The sequence below is a fragment of the Truncatella angustata genome (assembly GCF_020726525.1).
Source record: "Truncatella angustata strain MPI-SDFR-AT-0073 chromosome Unknown BKA67scaffold_2, whole genome shotgun sequence".
In the NCBI taxonomy this organism is placed as follows: Eukaryota; Fungi; Ascomycota; class Sordariomycetes; order Amphisphaeriales; family Sporocadaceae; genus Truncatella; species Truncatella angustata.
In genome coordinates this window covers 86,129-105,978 of record NW_025763382.1, presented here as the reverse complement: position 1 = coordinate 105,978, position 19,850 = coordinate 86,129, and the positions used below count along the sequence as shown (strand labels likewise).

The window sequence follows — 19,850 nt, the reverse complement described above, 5'->3', positions numbered from 1 at the left end:
AAGAAGGCTACATCGGCATAAGGACCGTAGGAGCGTTCCTAGAAGGTTGATAATAACGATAAAATTCAGGCTTGCTTCTTAGCAATGACACGGTTGTGGGTGAAAGAGGCGAAGGCTGATAGATGCACAGATGTGACGGGCCCTGTTGTCTAACAGCAACGACAGGCCCCGAGGTTATAAAAGTAATTTCGTGGCGGACATGAGAGTATATCATGGCTCTCTTATACCTCGTGGGGTATGGAGATAATTTTGTGGCGGACACGATCGTCTATCATGACGACAGGCCCCGGGTTCATGGAAGTGAATCTGCAAGTTGGTGGATATCAGAGTCAGACTTAACATGACTCTCGGTCTTTGATTCTGCGGTTACAGTGAGGAAATACTTTCGCGGCGGACACGGTTATCATGTACACCATAGGCTGGCTTTGGAGTTATGGAAGTGAATTTGTAGCGGACACGAGAGCTGATCTACTTATCATGACCCTCGGGTCCTTGATTCTGTGGTTACAGTAAAGGAAATGCTTTTTGTGGCAGACACGATTATCATCTAGCGAACAGGCGGTGCGGAGATTGGAGTTGATTGAGGTTACCACAGTAACTTCCATACAGTATGCACTCGTCCTCCGTACATTGTTCCTGACGCTAAACAGTAGGTGCATGCTGGCACTACTCCACACCAGCACTGTACAAGTGCGGCGCCCCCAGTTAGGCGCCCCCAGTTAGGCCTTGGGCTCTGGGCTGGGGTCGCGTCAGGGGTTCCCAAGTTCAACAAAAGAAACGCGGTTGATGCCGAATCCGAGTGACGACAGACAAAACACACATCACGACAAGCGACTTGTACACAGCGACGGGCTTCCAGGCTTGTGCGCGCAATGAGGCACCGACTGCCACGGAACTCTATAATGTACTAATCTGACAGCAGCGCCCACCATGTCGGCAAAATACTTCAAAGTCGGGCAGACCATCGAGCTCAACAACGGTCTACAGGGCGTCATCAGGTTTGTCGGCCAGACCACCTTCCGCCCGGGCATCGACTGGATAGGTGTCGAGCTTCCCACCGCGAATGGCAAAAACAATGGCACCGTCGCCGGCGTGCACTACTTCGACTGCGACGACGAGCACGGCATGTTTGTCCAGCCCTCGGCCATAGGCGCCATAATCAAAGATGCTCCTGCTCCTGCCCCAGCTCCAACCCCGGCGTCAGCTTCGGCCTCGGCCAAACCCAAACCTGCTGCGGCTACCAGAACCGGCAGGCCGAGTGTAGGCCCGTCGAGGCCGAGCTCCATCAACGCTGACCCGACTGCTGCCAGAAGAAGAAGCCTGAACGCGCCCAGTCCGAGCCCCGTCAGGTCCCGGCCCTCGAGTATTGCCCGGGTAAGTAGAATCGGCTCTCCCACTGAGCCTGCTATCTGCCAAAGCCGCCTGCTGACCAGTCGTGTTCTGTAGTCTCCCACTAGAGCGGAGAGGCCGAACTTGACCACCACCGCATCCACCACGGCCAACTCTCGGACCGGAACCCCATCGGCCGCGCCAGCCAGGAAGCTGTCCTCCGCAAGTCGACCGCCGGTTGGAGCAGCCAGATCGTCCATGGGCCCTCCCAATGCACCTGATCCTTCGAAACGGAGACCTTCAAACGCGGCATCAGCGGCTGCCACATCTGCAACGAGACCGACAACCTCGAGGCCGGTTTCTGGCCGCACGTCGTTAGCACCGGCGAGCCGCGGCGGCTTCAATCGTCCGGCTAACGGCCGGGTACGATCCACGGACTCATCTGGGAACGATAGCCCTGCCAACAGGTCTGCTCTTGTTTCGCCTAACAAGAGTGACGACGATGTTAGTCCCGTCGCAGCGAGGACTCGGGCACTGAACAGGCTCACGTCTGGTGGCTCGGGCTCTGCAACTGCTACCCCAAGCTCCAGGACAAAGTCAACAACCACTGCTAGACCATCGCCGGCTGCTAATAGCACCGCCCTGAGAGAAAATGAGGATTTGAAAACGAAACTCAGGATCTTGGAATCCAAGAGGTTGGAGGATAAGGAGCAGCTCAAACAACTGGAGAAACTCCAACAGCAAATCAGCAGATACCAGAGTGTGAATAAGACGGTCGAGGAAAAGTATAAGAAGGCCACCCAAGATGCTGCCAATGCACAGAAGAACCTCGAGGACGCCCAGGAGAGGTTGGCAAAAGTGGACGACATGGAAGCAGAGCACGAAACAACCATGGAGCTCTTGCTTCTGGACAAAGAAGTCGCCGAAGAGGAGTCCGAGCACTACAAACTCGAGCTGGATAGCCTCAAGGCCAGAGTGGATGAACTTCAGTTGGAAAATGAAGTCCTCAAACTCGAGAACACCGAGTTCGAACAGAACGTCACGGCTGAAGAGAGAACAAGCGACAACTGGATTGCCCTGCAGAAGAAGAACGAGCTGTATTACCAGGCCATTGTCACCATCCATGAGAAGCTCGAAGAGGTGAACGAGAAGACGAGCGAGCAGATCAAAGGCCTGAAGCAAGACCTCGAGGAGTACGACAACGTCAAACAAGAGTTCCAGATCGCCAAGGAGAAGTTGGTGGATGCCGAAACTCGCACCGAACATCTCAAAGCGCAGCTCGACAATGCCTTGGGATCGGAAGAGATTATCGAGAAACTCAGCGAGGACAATGCCGCTCAAAGCGACACCATTGCCACACTCCGCGAGAACATCAGAGACCTCGAGGAACTGAAAGAGATCAGCGACGAGCTCGAGGTTAACCACCTCGAGCATGAGAAGGAACTCGAAAAGATCATCGAGTCCAAAGACAGCAACATTTTCAGACTGAGCCAACAGCTTACGGACCAGAACAGGGATATCGACGACATGGAGTATACTATTGGCAGATTCAAGGAACTCGTGTCGAACCTGCAAAAGGATCTGGAGGACATGCAAGCTTCGAACGCCATGAACGAAGCCGAGTCCGAGCAGATCAACAGCAAGTCCAGAGAGCTTCTCGATCTCAACCAGAAACTACAGATCAACGCTGCCAAGACCCAGGCCAAGACTATCGAATTGGAGCTGGAGCGCATGCACGCCACCGAAGCCAAGTTACATCTGGAGATCGTCACTCTGTTCTTGCCGGAGAGCTACGAACAGGACAAGAACTCCGTTCAGGCACTGCTCAAGTTCATGCAAATGGGCGTCAAGACCGACCTCCTTGCCACATTCGTCAAGGAGCGCATCGGCGGAAAGGGACATCCTGGCCATGAAGACGACATCTTCACAGGCTGCAATGCCATTAACAAGCTCACGTGGGTCTCGTCGATGTGCAAGCGCTTCGTCAACCATATCAACCATTGTTCTTTGGAGGAATTCGCTGCATACGAAGGCGCCACGTGGGAATTGGCGCCAGTGGACAGCAAGCTCAATGCATGGATTGACAATCTCCAGAGGGGAGGCGGTGAGCTGCAACTGAAGGACTACGCCGAAGTGCTCTCCCGCTCGATCAAATTACTGGAGCATCTCGCTGAACAGCACATTTCAGACAACCCGGCAGCTGTGGCAGACAAGATGCAGATGCAGACGGTTCTCATGCAAGGCCACCTGGAATCAGCAGCAACCACTTTCGTTGCTATGAAGGAAATGGTGCAGAAAGCAATACCGCTCGACGCTGATATTGAGATTGACGAGCCTTGGCAAAGTTTCGATGCCAATGTCGATCACGTCATCAACCAAACGAGAAGCGCCAAGGTTATTGTGAGCAAGGCACTTCGCTCCCTCGAGGATCTCCAGAAGCGAAGCCTTGTGCTCAACCCAGATGAGGCGGGCACCTTTGAAGAATCCGCAGATACGGCTCAGAGACTTGCGGAGATGGCACAAGCAGTCGCTCTCGCTGTGTACACTCTCACGTCTAACGAGGATCGTGCCGAGCCTCTCAGGTATTCCGATGTCTCAAAGGCTATCCACCAAATCGTTCGAGATGAGTTCCAGGCAGACGAAACCACACTGCTCTCGAATTATCGATCGAGAGCGAAGGCCCTTACGACACAAGTCGCTGAGCTTGCAGCCTTGTGCGCCGATATTTCGCAGACTCAAGAATACGACGGCTCCGAGGCGCCGTGGAAGCTGCGTGCGCAAGAGATCAGGAAGCTCAAGATCAAGCCCGTCGACATTGAAGAAGAGCTGCAAAAAGCCAAGGATCACTACAATGAGGCCCGCCTGGCTATTGCCGTGCGAGACGAGAGCCTGTCTACTTCAGCCCTCCGCATCGAAACGCTTGAAGCCCGCTACCGCGACTCTCAAGCCAAGGCATCTCGCATTACGGAAATGGAAGCCCAGGTTCTGGCTGCTCAGGACAACATGGCCAAGCTCAAGGATGACATCGAGAAGCAGGACCGCGAGCTCAAGACCCTCGAGTCGGACAGAGACAGTTGGAAGAAGAAGGCGGGCGACAGCCGCGTGATCAACACGGACGCGACCACCAAGGCCGGGCGCGAACAGGCTGTTGCGACGCAGCGCGAGATGGACGCTCTGCGTGATGACATCTCGAGTCTGCAGGCTGCCGTCCGATATCTGCGTGAGGATAACAGACGTGCAAGAACGACAGAGCAAGCTGCTTATGACTGGCTGACCGAGCCGCTGAGGAAGCCAACTCCGGTCGCCGAGCAGCGTCGCAATCTGGTGGCGACCGAAGGGAAAGATGTCCTGGGCGAACTCCTCAAGCTGGCCGGAAGTGCCAAGGCTTATAACCTCAAGACTTTGCCGGAAGACAAGCTGGCATGGCGTCCTTATCGCTTAACGCCGCAATCCCATGCCAATATGCAGGCAGAGAATTATGCGTCGTGGCAGAGCTGGCGGAGTTCCGTGTTGAGCGACGCGAAGATCGTGGCGGGTGCGCATGCCGGAAGGCGTGAAGGCTCCGAGAAGAGAGAGATTATGAGGAAGCAAGCCGCGAGACTACGGATCCAGCTCCCTGACGAGAACGGCAAAGTCGTCCCCGGCCGCGGCGATGTGCAGATTGTCGGCAGCAAAGAGTGGGAAGGCCTCCAGGGGCGGTTAGGTGTTGTGTAATTGTTGTGTTTGGGAGACAGGAGGAGGACTGGAGGAAGAGGCCAACTTTTATTAGTTTGTATGATTTATACATATCAGGGGTGCAGATATGCCGGCCCTTGTGCTGAGCTTAGCTGCTTGAACTTTGCGGTAGACTAGCTATTGATACCCAATATCATTTGTTGTTGCTTCGAAGAGATGCGACATGTATCACTACAGAGAACTCTTGCCATACAATTGAGCATCAAATGTGCCGTTTTTTTATTGTGTAAACTGAGCTAAATCCTTTGGGTGCGCGGTATGCTCTTTGGAATTCTTCTTGACCTCGTCTCCGAAGGTTGTGGTATCATGATCCCAAAGAAAAAGCAACCTCAAGTCGCGTATCTCAACCCACACCTGACTGACTTCGTCCATCTTCTTTAGACCCAGGGCCGTACCGGCAAAGAAGCTTGCCTGCTGTCAGACGACCGGCAAGGAGGCTTATTTCTTCCCCTTCTTCTTGTCCTTCTTGCCGCCCTGCTCCAGCTGACCAGCACCTCCGCTCGGGCCGGCACCACCCATACCTCCGAACATGCTCATCATATCCGCCATGCCGGGCATGCCACCCGGGGCTCCTCCGGGCGCGCCGCCCATGCCGCCCATCTCCCGCATCATGTCCCCCAGCGCATTCTCGCTGACTCCTCCTCCCGTCATGGCGCTGCTGTACGCAGGCACGTACTCGTTGATCTTCCACGACTTGGGCACGGCGGGCTTGGGCCACTTCTCGTCGGGCTTGGGGTGCCCGGGCAGGCCGGGGATGCGGACGGTGCGCAGGCCGGCGGACTGCTCGCCGGTGGGGTTCTGGCGCAGGTGCTCGGCGACGAGCACGTACAGGTGGTGCTTGTTCTTGACCTGGCGGGCGTAGGGGTTGGCGGGGTCCCGCAGGTTCACCCGCACGCGGCCCGGGTTCGCCCAGTCCTGGGGGTGCGTCTTCATGGCCTCGAAGACGGGGGACACGCGCAGCGACGCGCACGCCGCGGCGATCTCCCGGGCCAGGGGGTTCCGGACGGCCAGGTGCGACGGCACGCGGCGGCCCTCGGCCCGCGTCCTGGAGGCGTCGAAGTAGATGGGGTACAGACATTGGTAGCCGGCGACGTCTTCCTGCTTCAGGCCGCCGGGGACGGGGGCCGTGGTCCCGGGGAACAGGGGGTTTTCTTGAAGCTGTTGCTGCTGTAGCTGTGATGATGGCGGCTGGGGGGTGGGCTTGGAGGGGGCTTTGGCGCGTAGGATGTCGGTCTCGACAAAGTCGTCGATGTCGCCCTCGGAGGGGTCGGACAAGTCGCCGTCGTCGCTGTCGGAGACCTCCTCGATGCGTGCGTGCGACATGGCTCTTTGCTCTCGTGGGGTGGTGGTGAGCTGGTCTGTTGGGGGTTTGTTGTTGCTTGTCGGAGAGATTTCGACAATGCCGGTGAATTGGGAATTTGGTGGGGGTAAGGTTGATGTGGGGCCGCCAGTAGTTGTTCAGTGTGGGGTAATGATCGCTGGGGGGGGGGGGTTGTTCTTCCCGCTATAATCCCGTACTATGGTAAGACTAGTATTACGTCTTGTACTATACTAACTTGCATGATCTCTTGGCTGAGCATGTGTAGATTCTAGACGTCGCCCGGAACTCGCCTGAAACGCCGATTAATGGTCAATTGACTGATGCTAATGATGATCATACTGTTGACGGTCGTGTACCCCTTGAAATCATGCTCATACCCTGTGTGCATGAGATGAGATGAGACGAAGGGAAATGACCGTGGAGAACGGCCGACGTGGCGGCGGTAGCCAGAACAGTTGACATGGCAGCTTCGCAATGAAGCCGAATCCTGTCGTAACCTTGCATTTCTCTCCTGTTATATCAAATGAGCGTCATCGTCATGTCCAAAACCGCCACCATGTGCATGTCGCGGCTGGTAATCAAATCGAACAGCCTTCGGCCAATCGTTTTGGATAGCGAGCATCGAGGTCTGATAGCCATCTTGGCGGCAGATTGGTGAGAACCCCCGAGTGCTTATGGACAGAACTCAGGGAAGCCGAACAACTCAAACACGTGGTCTGTGAGGTAGCATCCAGGAAGTCGCTATCTCCTGCAGTACTGAGCATGGTGGTGAAGCGTGGTCTTGGTTTACTATGTCAAAAGAGCTTTGACCTCTCAAAATCTCGGAGAATCACTTGGCACCCATATCAACAACCACCCTATCGGTATAGAGGTATAAATGAACTCCGCCACACAGAATCGCTAGCGCCGCTTTCACATGTATAGACCGCGGGATCTGCCAGTAGCCTGAACCAAGTTTTTGATGGAAAAGGCGAACGGGCCTCGCTGCAGGGCACAGACATTTCATACCCTATGGACGGATCCGTAGATATTCAGTGTTATCATGTTCGGCTACGGCGGCTGTTACCGAATAGAGTCCATGACCCGATCACGAATGTCGGTTAACGAGGCAAGCTCACACAAGGGACATCGAGCCCTTCCAGCTCTTTTCGCTGCGATAATACAGGAGATCGTAGTTCTCCTTGCGCAGCTATGTAATCTCTGGAAACACGTCTTGGAGGTTCTGACAACTCCCTGATACTTCATCAAGGGCTAGGTTAGAATAGACCAACCTTAGTCTACTAGTCAACCCATGGCATATTGCGTTGCCAGCCGTTGCAGCGTAGCACCCGAATGTCGGTAATCGACTCCGAAATCCTAAATGGATATAACGCATGCAAGTCACAGCTCCACCGACCGAGAGGTTCAAAAGCTTTATTTTGTCGCGTGCACAGGTACAGTACGCAGTTCAGATTATTCTTATCCGAGTTCACCAGTCCGAGCTTTAAGCATAATGTATTTTATATGAAGCTGTAGCAAGCCACGCACTTCATAATCCATTGGTGGGACCTGAGGACCCCGCTTATTCCCATGCGAGTCTCCATGTCCTTGGCAGACCTGTGCCAATCAGTAACAACACAATTACCAAGAACCTTCCAATTTAGAGAAGTATTCGCGTCTGTGCATAAATTTATGCCCCTGGCATCCCCTCGGTCTCCGCCCGTGGAAAGAAACCGTTTAACACAGATCTCTCCCTGTCCGAGATTCGATAAGCCCAAATAGCCATACAGAATACAATCCCACCCACACACACTTCCAAGTAGGTCCCGGTCGAGTGCCCATGTGCAATAACCTCACCCCCGGCGCCGCGGCGCCGCAACTAGATATCCTCGCTTGGCCAGAACCGAGCACGGAGGCTACTGCTGCATATGGCGACATCAAGTTCGAGAGACCTGCCCCATAAAGCGCCGTGATTCCATTCTTGCACAATGTCGTGGCTTTGTTATATTGGCGAAACTGTGGCTGCCACGAGCTCATCTCGCTTGCTTCGTCCCGGCTCACTACCGGCTCTACTGCAATCAAACATTCGCAGAGCCTCTGTCTTTACTGTTTCTGTCGCTTCCGAGGGAACGGCACAGGAGACATCATGTCAGGCACAGGCGAAGACATTGACTGGAGTTTGATTGGGCCCCCGCCGGACGACGGCCATGGACACGACACGCACAAGGGCGACCTGAGCACGAATGGGCCAGAAGTTGTGGGTGTCTGCTGGATGCTGGTCGCGCTGGCCACGATATTCCTGGGAACGAGGTTGTATGCAAAGTTCATAGCGCATCGGGGCATGTGGTGGGATGATCACTTGCTGGTATCGTCGTGGGCAAGTCAAGAACCGAGCAGTGCGACTGGAACACCGACGCTAACATGTTGATCAAGTTTATGCTATTAGCATATGTTATTCTGATAACATATGCCGTTTCCAGAGGTCTCGGCACACATGACGGAAGTGGCCTCAATGACCCTTCGACCATGCAGTTTTTGATTGCCATCTCCATCACCTTCGGTTCGCTGGGCGCCGCGTGGTCCAAAACATCTTTCGCCATAACCCTGCTCCGCATTACGAACAGATTCGTCCAAGCTGGGCTGTGGTTCATTGTGATTACCCTCAATCTCTCTCTCGCGTTTAATGCCGTCTTGCCCTACGTGTGGTGTACGCCAGCGGCCAAGGGCTGGTCGCCAACCATTCACGGCAATTGCTGGGACAGAAAAGTCACGATCCGCTACAGTATGTTTGCAGCCGGCTACTCGGCGGGCATGGACTTTATTCTCGCCATCATCCCTTGGACCGTCATCATGAAGCTGAATATGGCGTTAAAAGAGAAGCTGGGGGTTGCCGTTTGTATGAGTCTTGCGGTCGTGTAAGTCATCCACTGCGATCAAAGCGCCGAGGCTTCATCTAACCGAGCCCGCAGAGCTGGAGTCACATCAATCGTTCGCTGCATCAATGTGAGACTTCTTTACGAAGAAGATTTCACTTTCGAGGCCGGAATTTTGGCCATGTGGACAGCTGCCGAGATGTCAGTGACCATCATCGCGGCGTCTATCCCAGTTTTACGTATCTTGATTCGGAACATCGTCACCCACAGATCGTACTCTCAGTCCGGTGGCAACGGCGATTTTCATGGCACGACACACACTTCTGTCATCACAAGCTCGCGAAAGGGCTTGAAGAGCGGCAGTAGTGGTGATGCAGATAGCATCACAAGTCTCGGACTGCCGAGACAAGATCCCAGGCACATTGTCAAGTTCGAGACCGTGAGAGTGGACTACGAAAGAAGGTCCATGAGCCAGAGTGATAACATCAACACGTATGGGTTTGAGATGGTGCATGTCCCTCCAAAAAGGCATAGAAGCGTACGGATGTTTTGAAGCAGGGTTAGATCATGAAATGATATGTGAAGATCCGCCCTATTTTCATGACAATCTAACGGGGCGTCTAGAGTATGTACTACATGGGAACTTATTTATATCACTCGTTTGAAAAATCGCGCCACAGATTAGAATCAATTCTCTACATATATAAGAATTTTGGAGAAAGAAACCCCAGTTTTCGGACTCACAGGACAGAGCTCTACTCCGTGTATGGCCCATTTAAACATCCAGCGTTGTAGGACGAGGCATCGATGGATCATGCTTGAACTGTATTAGTTTGTGTCGTACCGTTGTACAGTAAACGGCGAAATCTGTACCGTGGTTCTGTTTATACAAGACATTTAACAGAGGTCCGATTTTGGGCTTTGGTGGCAAACGGCGGTCCGAATCGCTCGTACCCGTAAGTACCGGTACCCAAGGTCACCGTCCTTGGCACTGGGTCTAACCTCTCCGTTCACCTCTCCCGGTTACCAGTGCATTACTGCATGACGCATCTCATCTCACTACATCACAATACATCCTCATCGTTTTTATTTATTCGTTAATGCAGTCTGTTTTCAAAGAGCTAGTGATCCATTACGATGGCGCGGTCAAGTCTACATTATCACATAAATACGCACTTTCGAAAGACAACACTTTCTTTAGAATAAATAACATTGATTTCTATCTTGCAAAGCCCGGTGCCCTTGAAGCGACACGCTAGAGCAAAGTTCCTTATTTCATAAACCGGGGCGCAAATCTTCTATCCCCGATCGACCTACACTTTGAATAGATGAAGAACAAGGGGCGAAAAGGGTGGGGAAACGGCTCGTCCAAACCGGTAGACATCTATTACTTAGAAATGTTTTCACCTCAAGAAATGTGCAAGAATCTTTTAAAGAAATCTCGGCGTCTCTCCTTCTTGGCTTGCCTTGGCGTTGTCGTATCTGCACTCATCGTTAGGTAAACCTACAGAGACCAGACTAAATACCTTGGACTCACCCGCTGTTGTCTCGTTCAATTCTCGTAGAACATTTTGTAATGATCGAACGTCTCTATGTAAAGGTCCGAGTATCGCTTCAAGATTGTCGTAAGCACGTTGATAATATATTCTGGACTCGACTGCTTTGCCCTGCTCCCATAGTAAAGCTCCGAGGCCCCACATAGTGGTGATTGCTGGCTGGTATCTTTTCATGTTCTGCGCGCCAATAGTTTTCTCATACCCTTGAATCGCCCGAAAATACATGTCCTCGGCCTCTTGTAGCTTGCCTTGGTCTTTGTAAAGGTTCCCTAGGTTGTTCACCGTAGCTAGTGTCGATATGTAATCCGGTCCCCACGCCTTCTCATACCCTCGAAGCGACCGTAAATACATGTCCTCGGCCTCTTATAGCTTGCCTTAGGCTTCGTAAAGGATCCATAGGTTGTTAACCGTGTCTAGTGTCGATATGTAATCCGATCCCCACGACTTTTCTTTCCCTCAAAGCGACCGTATGTACATGTCCTCGGCCTCTTATAGCTTGCCTTAGTTAGTATAAAGGTTCCCTAAGTTGTTTACCGTGTCTAGTGTCGATATGTGATCCGGTCCCCACGCCTTCTCATACCCTCGAAGCGCCCGTAAATTCATGTTTTCCGCCTCTAATAGCTTGCCTTAGTCGGCGTAAAGGGCACTTATGTTGTTAAATGCCTAAGTAAGGTCCAAATCATTTTGAATGGTTGCGTAAGACTTCATCGCATGTAAAAGAAGTCGTCTTTGAATAAGCCAGAACTAATTATCGGTTTCTAATGGAATATACAAGGCTACACATTTTACCGCAACCTTACTTAGATAGCTATCTTTCTCTTGGTTTAATACGTGATTAGTCTAAGAGTGTAAGCAACTATAAATACTATGGCCCCTTAATCCGACCACGTCTAGGGTTAAGGTGTACGGCTCGACAAACCCGTAGTCATACAACGTGCTTATTGCGCCGTGAAATTTAAGTTTATTAGTTAAATTATTTATCCATGCAGGGCCATTTTTACCGCGAGCTAGGGAAGTTCGAACCAAATGTCTTCGTTATCGAAATATGCCCACCACCGAAGCAAATAAGCTACAAGTGGATTTCGTTCCTAGACTTGCTCGTACGAGAGCTGCCACGTCGAGCAGAGTATACGGTCTTAATAAGAGCCTAAACCTGGAGTGCTTGTATGAAGTCTCGCCTATGATCTCTCGTAAAGGCGAAGGTAATTACCTAAGCTAATTGAAACGCGCCTCAAGTACGCTCTAGCCGTAGCAAGGGCAAGAGGGAGCCCGTCAAGCTCCTTTACAAGACATCTAGCATTTTTGTCTATGGTAATAATTAGTAGAGCCTGATTATTTACGAGAGCCCTTACCATCTTGTCAACTATCTCGGCCTGAGGTTGATAATAAAATCTCGAGACTATCGTCCGTCGATTCGAGCTTCTTTATTCGAATTAGATGCCCTATATCGATTTGTGACAATCGTGTCGTGATAATGATCGAGCCTTGGTACGCCATAGGAAGAAAGCGATAAATGTTAATTCCTGTGTCATTTATGCGGTCAGCTAATTTCGGGTTGTCGTAATTATCGTAGATAATAAGCCATCTATTATTGTATAGCAAGCTAAACCATGCCTTAACAGCTTCGACTAACTCTTCTTGATTTTGTTGTAAGTTTAGTACACTTAAGCGGCTAGTATCAGGATGTTGTTGTAGAATCTGCCTTGCGACTTTAGTAAAACTCTGTTAGATAGACGCTTCGTCCTTAATGTTAAACCAGAATATGGCAGAATATTCATCTCGATACCGCTTTATATATGCGACGGCGAGTTGTGTCTTTCCGATACCGCCGAGACCGTGGAGGACAACGACGCGACGGCTTCCATCCGAGCTTAATGCTTTGCGTATTTCTGCTATTTCACTTTCTCGTGCGACGAAATGTTGGGTCTCAGGGACGTTAGACAGACTAAAGGTAACAGAGAAATCGTTTGTTCGCGCTCCTAACTCTGTTAGTTACTAATTCCACCCTTTTATAGGTAATGGAATACGTTTACCCTTTACAGCTTTCTGGACTTCTTCTCGCAGCTGTCTCTGTGCCTTCTCTCGCCCCTCGCCGTAGACTAAGGGCATGTGAACGTCGAATAGCCCAAGGAGCGAATACGCGATATCCTCCTCAAATTTTGTTTGGCGATTGTGGACCCATGCTTCACGTTCCATAATGGTGAAGTTAGACAATGGGGTGCCATAGAGAGCACGCGCAGGAATGCCGGTAACATCGCGGATTAAATGATTTAGTGACTGCTTATCGCCTAACCAAACCCCTTCTTTCGAATAGAAATCTACTGATGTCGGGGCGATGAGCTCTTGGAGTGTCCACCCACGTGTGAACCATCTGCTGTTTCGGAAGGCCATATCCTATGGCGTTATGCTTTGCTGTGTACCAGACTCTATCGTGCTAGAGACATCTGCTAGATAGACATAGCATCTTTTCGCGTTTTGATACCATCGGAACATGCTGTTGATCGCAGTCTGAAGCTCTATACTGTCGGACTTGTCGATGCAGCAAGTATCGACCCAGAAATGTCGCAAATCATGGCGTCCCGCTTGTTCCGCACAGAACTTGATCTTGCTGTAACCAGCCTTCCGTTGCCAATGATTCGCCGCCTTCGCCAGGTCAGCGAAGACCACCTCATCTTGCCCCCAAGTGCGGGATAGAATTGCGTAGGGGGCAATGTTGTCGGAGGAGAGGTTCTGGGTTAGGCTGTAGCTGCCATCATCACCTCGTTGCAGTAGTCTCATCGTATAGTGTAGGCGTCTCGGCAGTTTGGTATCACACGAGGGAATAGCACCAGTGATACAGCTCCATGATTTCACGTCGCTTAGAAAGATGTATTCATGGTCAAGGCCGTATTACGGGTATTGCTCAAGGATATCGTTGTGGACGTGGTGGCTGCAAATGCAAGTCTGGAAGATGAGGCTGAGTCGACGTTTCGCTGCGGGGAAGAGTCAGACCGATCACGAGACCCGCCTCGAATCAAATTACAAGAGCAGAGATATTCTGCCGATAGAAATATCCCTTTACTTCATCGCGTCTCCTCGAAAATAAACCAAAATTCGTGAGTTCGTCGGTTCTTTAACACATTGGGTCGCAAGTTATTGTCATGCAACAAGCAATTTATCAAATTGCTCAAGTTTTGCCGGGCCTATATACCAAATGCTTTGCCCCATCGACCAGGACTGGCTTGGCTAGGTGGATGCTTCTGAACCTGATGAGTTGCCAGATCATTTCAGGGCTTGCCATCATGTCCTGGAACAGATGAGAACCTAATAGAGCATTAACAGGACGTATGAAACGTACAGCCAATTCTAAAGCTGATAACAAACAGATTTGGTCATGTTGAGAACTATAGTAACATGGCTGACACTTAACTGTCCGGCGTAGAGAGGAAAGTTGGGACCATGGAACGTTCCTGTGGGTATGCTTGCAGTACTTGGAGAGTACGTCCTGCTTGTGGTTAAACATTTGGATCAGCCAGGAATGGGGTTTTTCTTATGTTTGTTATCTATCCAGACCCGCGACACCCACTTTGCCTTTTCCTGTAACGCCTCGATTCTAAATAGGAGAAGAGCATCTCGACCTAACGTTGTTTGCAACAAAGCCAGATTGTTCCATTTGTGCTTCGTAGCCGAAATATAGGCCCATGTCTCCAGATTAGCTTGACAAAGGAGCTGTTCAAAACGTGATGCGGCCATAAAACATTTGATTTTCGACCAGGATATCGACATCGCGGGTATTTCCTCTATTTTTCGTTACCTTCCTGTCCATTGTGCCAGTTTTGCAATCAATAGTTGCTCGGTTTTCAAGGCGTCTTTCACTCATAATCGAGTACAAAGAGACTTGTTTGCTGAAGGTCAACTACTGTGCAGTGAATTGTAACAAAGAAAAGATTTTTTTATAAATATCAGCTCCTTTCCCCGGTTGGCATATGTCTCATTGGACAACTCCAATTACAACAGCAAAATCTGAGAACAAACCAAACACCAGCCAACTTACTTAACATCATCCACCACCACTAACAATAATGCATTCAACAATGCCGTCAATCCTCCTCCTCGCATTCACTGCGATGCTCATCACCTCAACCGATGCCCACGTGGTCCTCGAGAACCCGCGGCCCTTTAAGCCGGCAGAGGACGGCCCGTCGAACCCGGTCACCCAAGCCACTTTCCCTTGCAAGGCGCCAGCTGGCACCAGGCTCCAGATCGATGGAGCTCCCACGGAGATGGCTATCGGTGATGATCAACTGTTAACCTTTCAGGGCAAAGCAGTCCATGGTGGCGGAAGTTGTCAAATCAGCCTCACATCTGATATTGACCACGAGTTCCAACCCCGTAAGGACGCCCGTTTCTTCGTTATCCACTCTATCGAGTCTGGATGTCCGGCAAGAAACCAAGCTGGAAATCTCGAAGGCCCAAACACGGACAAGTACTACTTCAGGATCCCTGCAGGCGTCGACCCCGGTAAGTACGTATTATCCTGGAGCTGGGTCCCACGGATAGGGGGCGGCCCCGAGTTTTACCAGAACTGTGCACCGATCATTGTTTCGCCAGCAACGACGACGCAGCGTCAAACACTGTCTGAGCGGAGAGAAGTCTCGTTGGCTAAGCGCAAGGACTTCCCAGATCTCTTCATGGCAGACCTCGGCGATCTGACAGGCGGTTGTACCCACACAGAAGGACTCAAGGCGCAGCTACCGATTGCGTATCCGAACCCAGGCGAGTCGGTCGAGATTGGCAACCCAGGTCAAGAGTTGATTCCACAGTCGTGCGATGGCAATCCTCGACTGAGGGACGGCTCAGGTTCTGAGTCGAGCACGGCTGCGTCGGCTTCTACTACGGCGCCACTTGCTACGTCCGTGTCGTCTACAACCACGGCTTCATTGTCGGGACAGTCCACTTCATCGTTGGAATTGGTCGATTCGGTAATAGAGACTACCACTACTACAGCGCAGATGACCACATCACTAAACTCAATGTCTGCTCCATCGGTGAGCTCGCAGATGATGTCCACACCTCCGATTTTCACCAGCCAGGGAAGCACTACATCTGCAGTGACTTCGGCCCCGGTAAGTAGCCAGGTTTCTGGTAGCAACCAACAAACAGGTTGCCAAGAAGGCCATCTCCTGTGCGTGGATGGAGACAAGTTCTCAACTTGCACAGGAGGCCAGTGGACTACGCCCCAGCCCTTGGCCCCCGGAACTCACTGCATGGGTGGCGCTGGCGTTGGCCTTAACATCATAAACCCTTACTCCTAAGCCGTCCCACCGAGGTGAGAAACTAGTAAATATTAGCTAACGTAGGTTGCCCAGTTCCCTCCCCTGAGGGAGTTCTTCTTCCGGAGCTGTGATTCGAATATGCGGTTTATCTATTGTTGGTTTGATCGGTGCAATAGATCATATCGGCAGGGCCACACCATTGAATCTCATCAACGGGGTGTACCCATTACTCAGTATCTTCCTATAGCACCGATAAGGCTAGAAAGACACATGGAATATACTAATAATGGTAAGTGAAATGACAATGAGGTGATCTTACTACTGGGAATGATAAATATGAAGTAGGGATGGCAGCACAAATTCTAGGATCCAGTCTATCACGCCCGTCACTAACTAGTTCTAAATGTAACCAGTAATCACAACTATCTAACCCACTCAGTGATCAAAGAAGAAGTCTAGCCGCTTGTTTCCAAGGTGTCCGTTCTGTTCCAAATACCTTGCCTTTTCTTCCGAACTCATCTTGTCCCATGTATTCCTCTTATGTTTGTTCCTCATAACGTAGTAGACCTCGGCAAGCGCATAAGCCACAATAGTACCCACGGTGATACCAATCAATTGTCCATTGCCACGGTGATACACCGGTTTGTCGTCCTCTCTGTAGATGTTTGAAGACGCAATGCCCGACAACTGGACGGTTATGTTGTACATGGCAGTACTGACGGCTCTGGTTCTCACGGCATTGCTGAGCCGAGAACACCAACTCGCTTGAGCGGCGTGCACAGATGGTTGGCCCAAGATGATGAATATTAGCGCGTACTGGCCCCAAGCAGACAGGCTCTTGGCGGAGGTGTACTCGATAATAAGCAGAGGTAAAACCCAGACTTGAGCCAGAAGACCGATGATGGCAATGCGGTTTGTCTTCTCCGTGAGCCACGTCACACCGAGCATGTTGAGGGCAGCGAATACTGTCACAGGGATGCTCAGTAGGGTAGTGTTGAAAGTGCTGAAGCCTAGCGACTTGAGGGATAGTGTGAGATACGCCTTGGGCGGCGCGGTGGGGATCTCGAAGAGTATACCGATGACGTAGATTGGCCAGAGGTCGTAGTCCTTCAGACTGCGCCATAACATTCCTATGGTCAGAGGCTGACGGTTGTGCATGTCGCCCTTGGATGGGTCGTCACGTAGGATTCGATTGACCATAATCTTTTCCTCTCGCTCTGTGAAGTAGCCCTTGGGATTCCACCATGTCTTGGTCTGAGTGGGCCCGGGAACTAGGAAGAGGAAGCTGAGACAGCCGATAACGAAGCTGATCAGAGCTTCGATCAGGAAGAGCCATCGCCATCCTTCTTTGCCGTCCACGCCACGCATATGCAAAACTCCGTAGGCGATGAAGGACGCGACGACACCCGACATGGAGTCGACGAACCAGAACAGAGCGAGGCGTAGAGGTGTTTCGGACTTCTTGTAGAAGTAAGACAGGTACAGAATAGCATCGGGAATGAAACCGCCCATAGCCAGGCCGATCATGAACCGACATGCGAAGAAACCAGCCCGGTTGTGCATAAAGAATTGGCCGCCAGAAGCAAGACTCCACAAGATGATCTGAGCGGGAATCCAGCGATCTGGTCCGAGCCACTTTCCAATCATCTGTGACGGTATCTCCGAGATCAGAAATCCAACTCGGTACATGTTCTGTGCGTTGTTGTAGTCATTGGTGTTGATGCCGAGATCCCCTAACAGATTGTCGGCAACTGCGTTGCTCAAGTTTCCTCTGTCGATGTTAAGACCGAAGAACATGACCAGAACCCAGATGAAGATCTTCCAGTCGATTTTCCTCCGAACACGTTCTTCTTCCCGGTGAGTCCATCGCTCGGCAGGGTCAAATCGATGAATATTCTCGTAGTCCGAATGAGGTACATAGTATCCAGCGAGGTTCGGATCGTCGAAGACACTGCGTACCGTAGCAGTGGCGTCAAGGTCTGTCGGTCTTCGGCGCGTGGTAAGACTTGTCCATATTCCAGGAGGCTTGCTTGTGTCTTCAGGGTCTGCAAGATCGTCGCCAAAGTCTTTCAGATTGTCTTCCTGGGCGAGGCTCTTCTGATCTGTCGCATACTGTTGTACGGGCTGAACAGAACTGACGCCATGCACATCCCTTGTGGTAACTGAAGTACCCATGCTGTCCTATGTTCAGCTGCGCTCGCCGAGAGATAGCTGTATGTAGTGCAAGAAGCAGGAGATGTTAGCCAAGCATGCCCAGCATCATATATAAATAAGTCCCGCATGCTATAAGAAATAAGCGAATATGCAAGCCAAGCCAAGAACATTGATAGCCAGTCCCAACCAGGCGACACCTATTTTATCGTCGATACCAGTTTTGCCGATCGTGCTTCTGGGTTAAAATGGTGCCATTGAGTTCAACCCCATGTATTCCTTCTTTGGACCAAGTCCTGTCGGCGAGATTTGGTTAGATATGTATGATACGTTACTCGATCTAGTACGCGGGAATAACGCAGCCCTACACGGAGCTCGCTTCGGAGCCGTAGCCAAATATCATTTTCAACTCTTCGACAATTTAGCTCCATATTGTCGGTATATCGTGCCCCGAAAGCAGCTGCGCCAAGGATCACGACATCCCAGGGACTAATGGCAACAAATTAGTAAATCGGGTCTTGCCGGTAAAGGAGCCGTCCAATCGAAACCGCGATCTTCCATTGGCTGCGACAGTCGACGCCGAGTTCCCTTGCCCAATATATGGGCACCATACCATTGTGGTGGTCCTTGGCTTTTGTTAAGCTTCAACGTTCGCAGCAGCCAAGTAAGCCTCCCGTTACGACCTGAAGTGCTTGCGTTCTCGGCCGAGATACCACCGGCTGAGATCTTTCTTACTGGATAACTGCATCATCTCAACTCATCGGTCTCGAGTACTGGCCACAGGTTTATGGTGTTTTGCGCGACATGGAATCAAAGTTTGGTGATATTGAGACGGCTTTCCAACACGGCTCGTCTATCGAAACAAGAGCAATAACCAATTGTCACGCGCTCTCTGTTTGAATGTTAGCCGAAATGAAACCCAAAAACAAGGGGAAAAAAAGAAGAAGACCAGAGTCGAGTTAAACCACTATAATAGTGCAATTAGCTAATGCTTTATCCGTAATCTTCCTGGTCATAATGGGTGTTCCTTAATGAAATCGGTTCTAGTGTGCCTTGTGTAGCTTTATTCTATGTCTGATCTTTGTTCATAGGTTGTGCTCGGGCCTCGTGAACCCATACCTCGAGGCGCTTCCTACTCGTCATATTGTTCCTTCGCTAGTCTAATGGCAACTCCATCTTGTTAGCTCAATCACCTGACAGCAACTTGGTATACATCATCGACCACGCGGCTGGAAGCCGTTGCCTCAACTGACACACTATCAGGTACGGAGTGATTTTAACTTGACAAACAGCATAAGCACGATATCGTGTTCACGGATCTGTGGCGCTCTTACCCACTAGTTGAACCAAGTCAAGCATAACGTATACTGCTGAGAGCTCAAGAGTATCACCAGGCGGTGTCGCCTATGGCAAGGTCATCACGTACAATGGCTCTGTAATGAATATCGTACCAGTATATGATGTTCATATTTCTTGGATTCTATCTGCAGAACGTATGATAGCTGAGCTGTAAAGCAATTGGTCCAGTATTTTATCTGGGTTATGCTCTGTATGGCTCTCCATCTCCGGACTGCTCTATGTTGTGGCTTCGTAGGCGTTGCTCGAGCCTACACTTCTGTGTCTATGAATCACGGCAGGCAAATCTTTACGA

At 51.0% G+C, this 19,850-nt stretch overlaps 6 protein-coding genes across 6 annotated transcripts; 3 read left to right on the top strand and 3 right to left on the bottom strand.

The window, feature by feature from the left end:
• Nucleotides 1-930: 930 nt before the first annotated feature.
• BKA67DRAFT_654575 (dynein associated protein-domain-containing protein) lies at nucleotides 931-5,043 on the top strand (the record flags this gene model as incomplete). The annotated part of the gene is made up of 2 exons (XM_046106580.1): nucleotides 931-1,374; nucleotides 1,447-5,043. The coding sequence occupies 2 exons, from the start codon at nucleotides 931-933 to the stop codon at nucleotides 5,041-5,043; spliced, it is 4,041 nt and encodes a 1,346-aa protein (XP_045960457.1).
• Nucleotides 5,044-5,259: 216 nt separating this feature from the next.
• BKA67DRAFT_551278 (uncharacterized protein) lies at nucleotides 5,260-6,043 on the bottom strand. Its single transcript, XM_046101730.1, has one exon. The coding sequence runs from the start codon at nucleotides 5,995-5,997 to the stop codon at nucleotides 5,503-5,505; it is 495 nt and encodes a 164-aa protein (XP_045960456.1). The 5' UTR covers nucleotides 5,998-6,043; the 3' UTR covers nucleotides 5,260-5,502.
• A 2,285-nt stretch (nucleotides 6,044-8,328) lies between these two features.
• On the top strand, nucleotides 8,329-9,934 carry BKA67DRAFT_148678 (uncharacterized protein). Its single transcript, XM_046095103.1, has 3 exons — nucleotides 8,329-8,741; nucleotides 8,798-9,279; nucleotides 9,334-9,934. The coding sequence occupies exons 1-3, from the start codon at nucleotides 8,511-8,513 to the stop codon at nucleotides 9,788-9,790; spliced, it is 1,170 nt and encodes a 389-aa protein (XP_045960455.1). The 5' UTR covers nucleotides 8,329-8,510; the 3' UTR covers nucleotides 9,791-9,934.
• A 313-nt stretch (nucleotides 9,935-10,247) lies between these two features.
• Nucleotides 10,248-13,859, bottom strand: BKA67DRAFT_590390 (heterokaryon incompatibility protein-domain-containing protein; the record flags this gene model as incomplete). Its single annotated transcript, XM_046104586.1, has 10 exons — nucleotides 10,248-10,253; nucleotides 10,764-11,153; nucleotides 11,202-11,237; nucleotides 11,328-11,414; nucleotides 12,146-12,212; nucleotides 12,403-12,495; nucleotides 12,529-12,772; nucleotides 12,827-13,187; nucleotides 13,236-13,566; nucleotides 13,855-13,859. 10 exons carry the CDS (start codon nucleotides 13,857-13,859, stop codon nucleotides 10,248-10,250), a joined length of 1,620 nt encoding a protein of 539 aa, XP_045960454.1.
• A 995-nt stretch (nucleotides 13,860-14,854) lies between these two features.
• BKA67DRAFT_671955 (uncharacterized protein) lies at nucleotides 14,855-16,139 on the top strand (the record flags this gene model as incomplete). The annotated part of the gene is made up of 3 exons (XM_046108705.1): nucleotides 14,855-15,754; nucleotides 15,785-15,902; nucleotides 15,936-16,139. 3 exons carry the CDS (start codon nucleotides 14,855-14,857, stop codon nucleotides 16,085-16,087), a joined length of 1,170 nt encoding a protein of 389 aa, XP_045960453.1. The 3' UTR covers nucleotides 16,088-16,139.
• A 344-nt stretch (nucleotides 16,140-16,483) lies between these two features.
• On the bottom strand, nucleotides 16,484-18,223 carry BKA67DRAFT_512351 (major facilitator superfamily domain-containing protein; the record flags this gene model as incomplete). Its single annotated transcript, XM_046097464.1, has 1 exon — nucleotides 16,484-18,223. One exon carries the CDS (start codon nucleotides 18,221-18,223, stop codon nucleotides 16,484-16,486), a length of 1,740 nt encoding a protein of 579 aa, XP_045960452.1.
• Between the last annotated feature and the right edge of the window lie 1,627 nt (nucleotides 18,224-19,850).

Coding starts and splice junctions, on each gene's coding strand:
- BKA67DRAFT_551278 (XM_046101730.1), bottom strand. CDS start 5,997: ATGAAGACGCACCCCCAGGACTGGGCGAACCCGGGCCGCGTGCGGGTG.
- BKA67DRAFT_148678 (XM_046095103.1), top strand. CDS start 8,511: ATGTCAGGCACAGGCGAAGACATTGACTGGAGTTTGATTGGGCCCCCG. Junction 8,742..8,797: donor ACTTGCTGGTATCGTCGTGG/GCAAGTCAAGAA, acceptor ATGTTGATCAAG/TTTATGCTATTAGCATATGT. Junction 9,280..9,333: donor TGTATGAGTCTTGCGGTCGT/GTAAGTCATCCA, acceptor CCGAGCCCGCAG/AGCTGGAGTCACATCAATCG.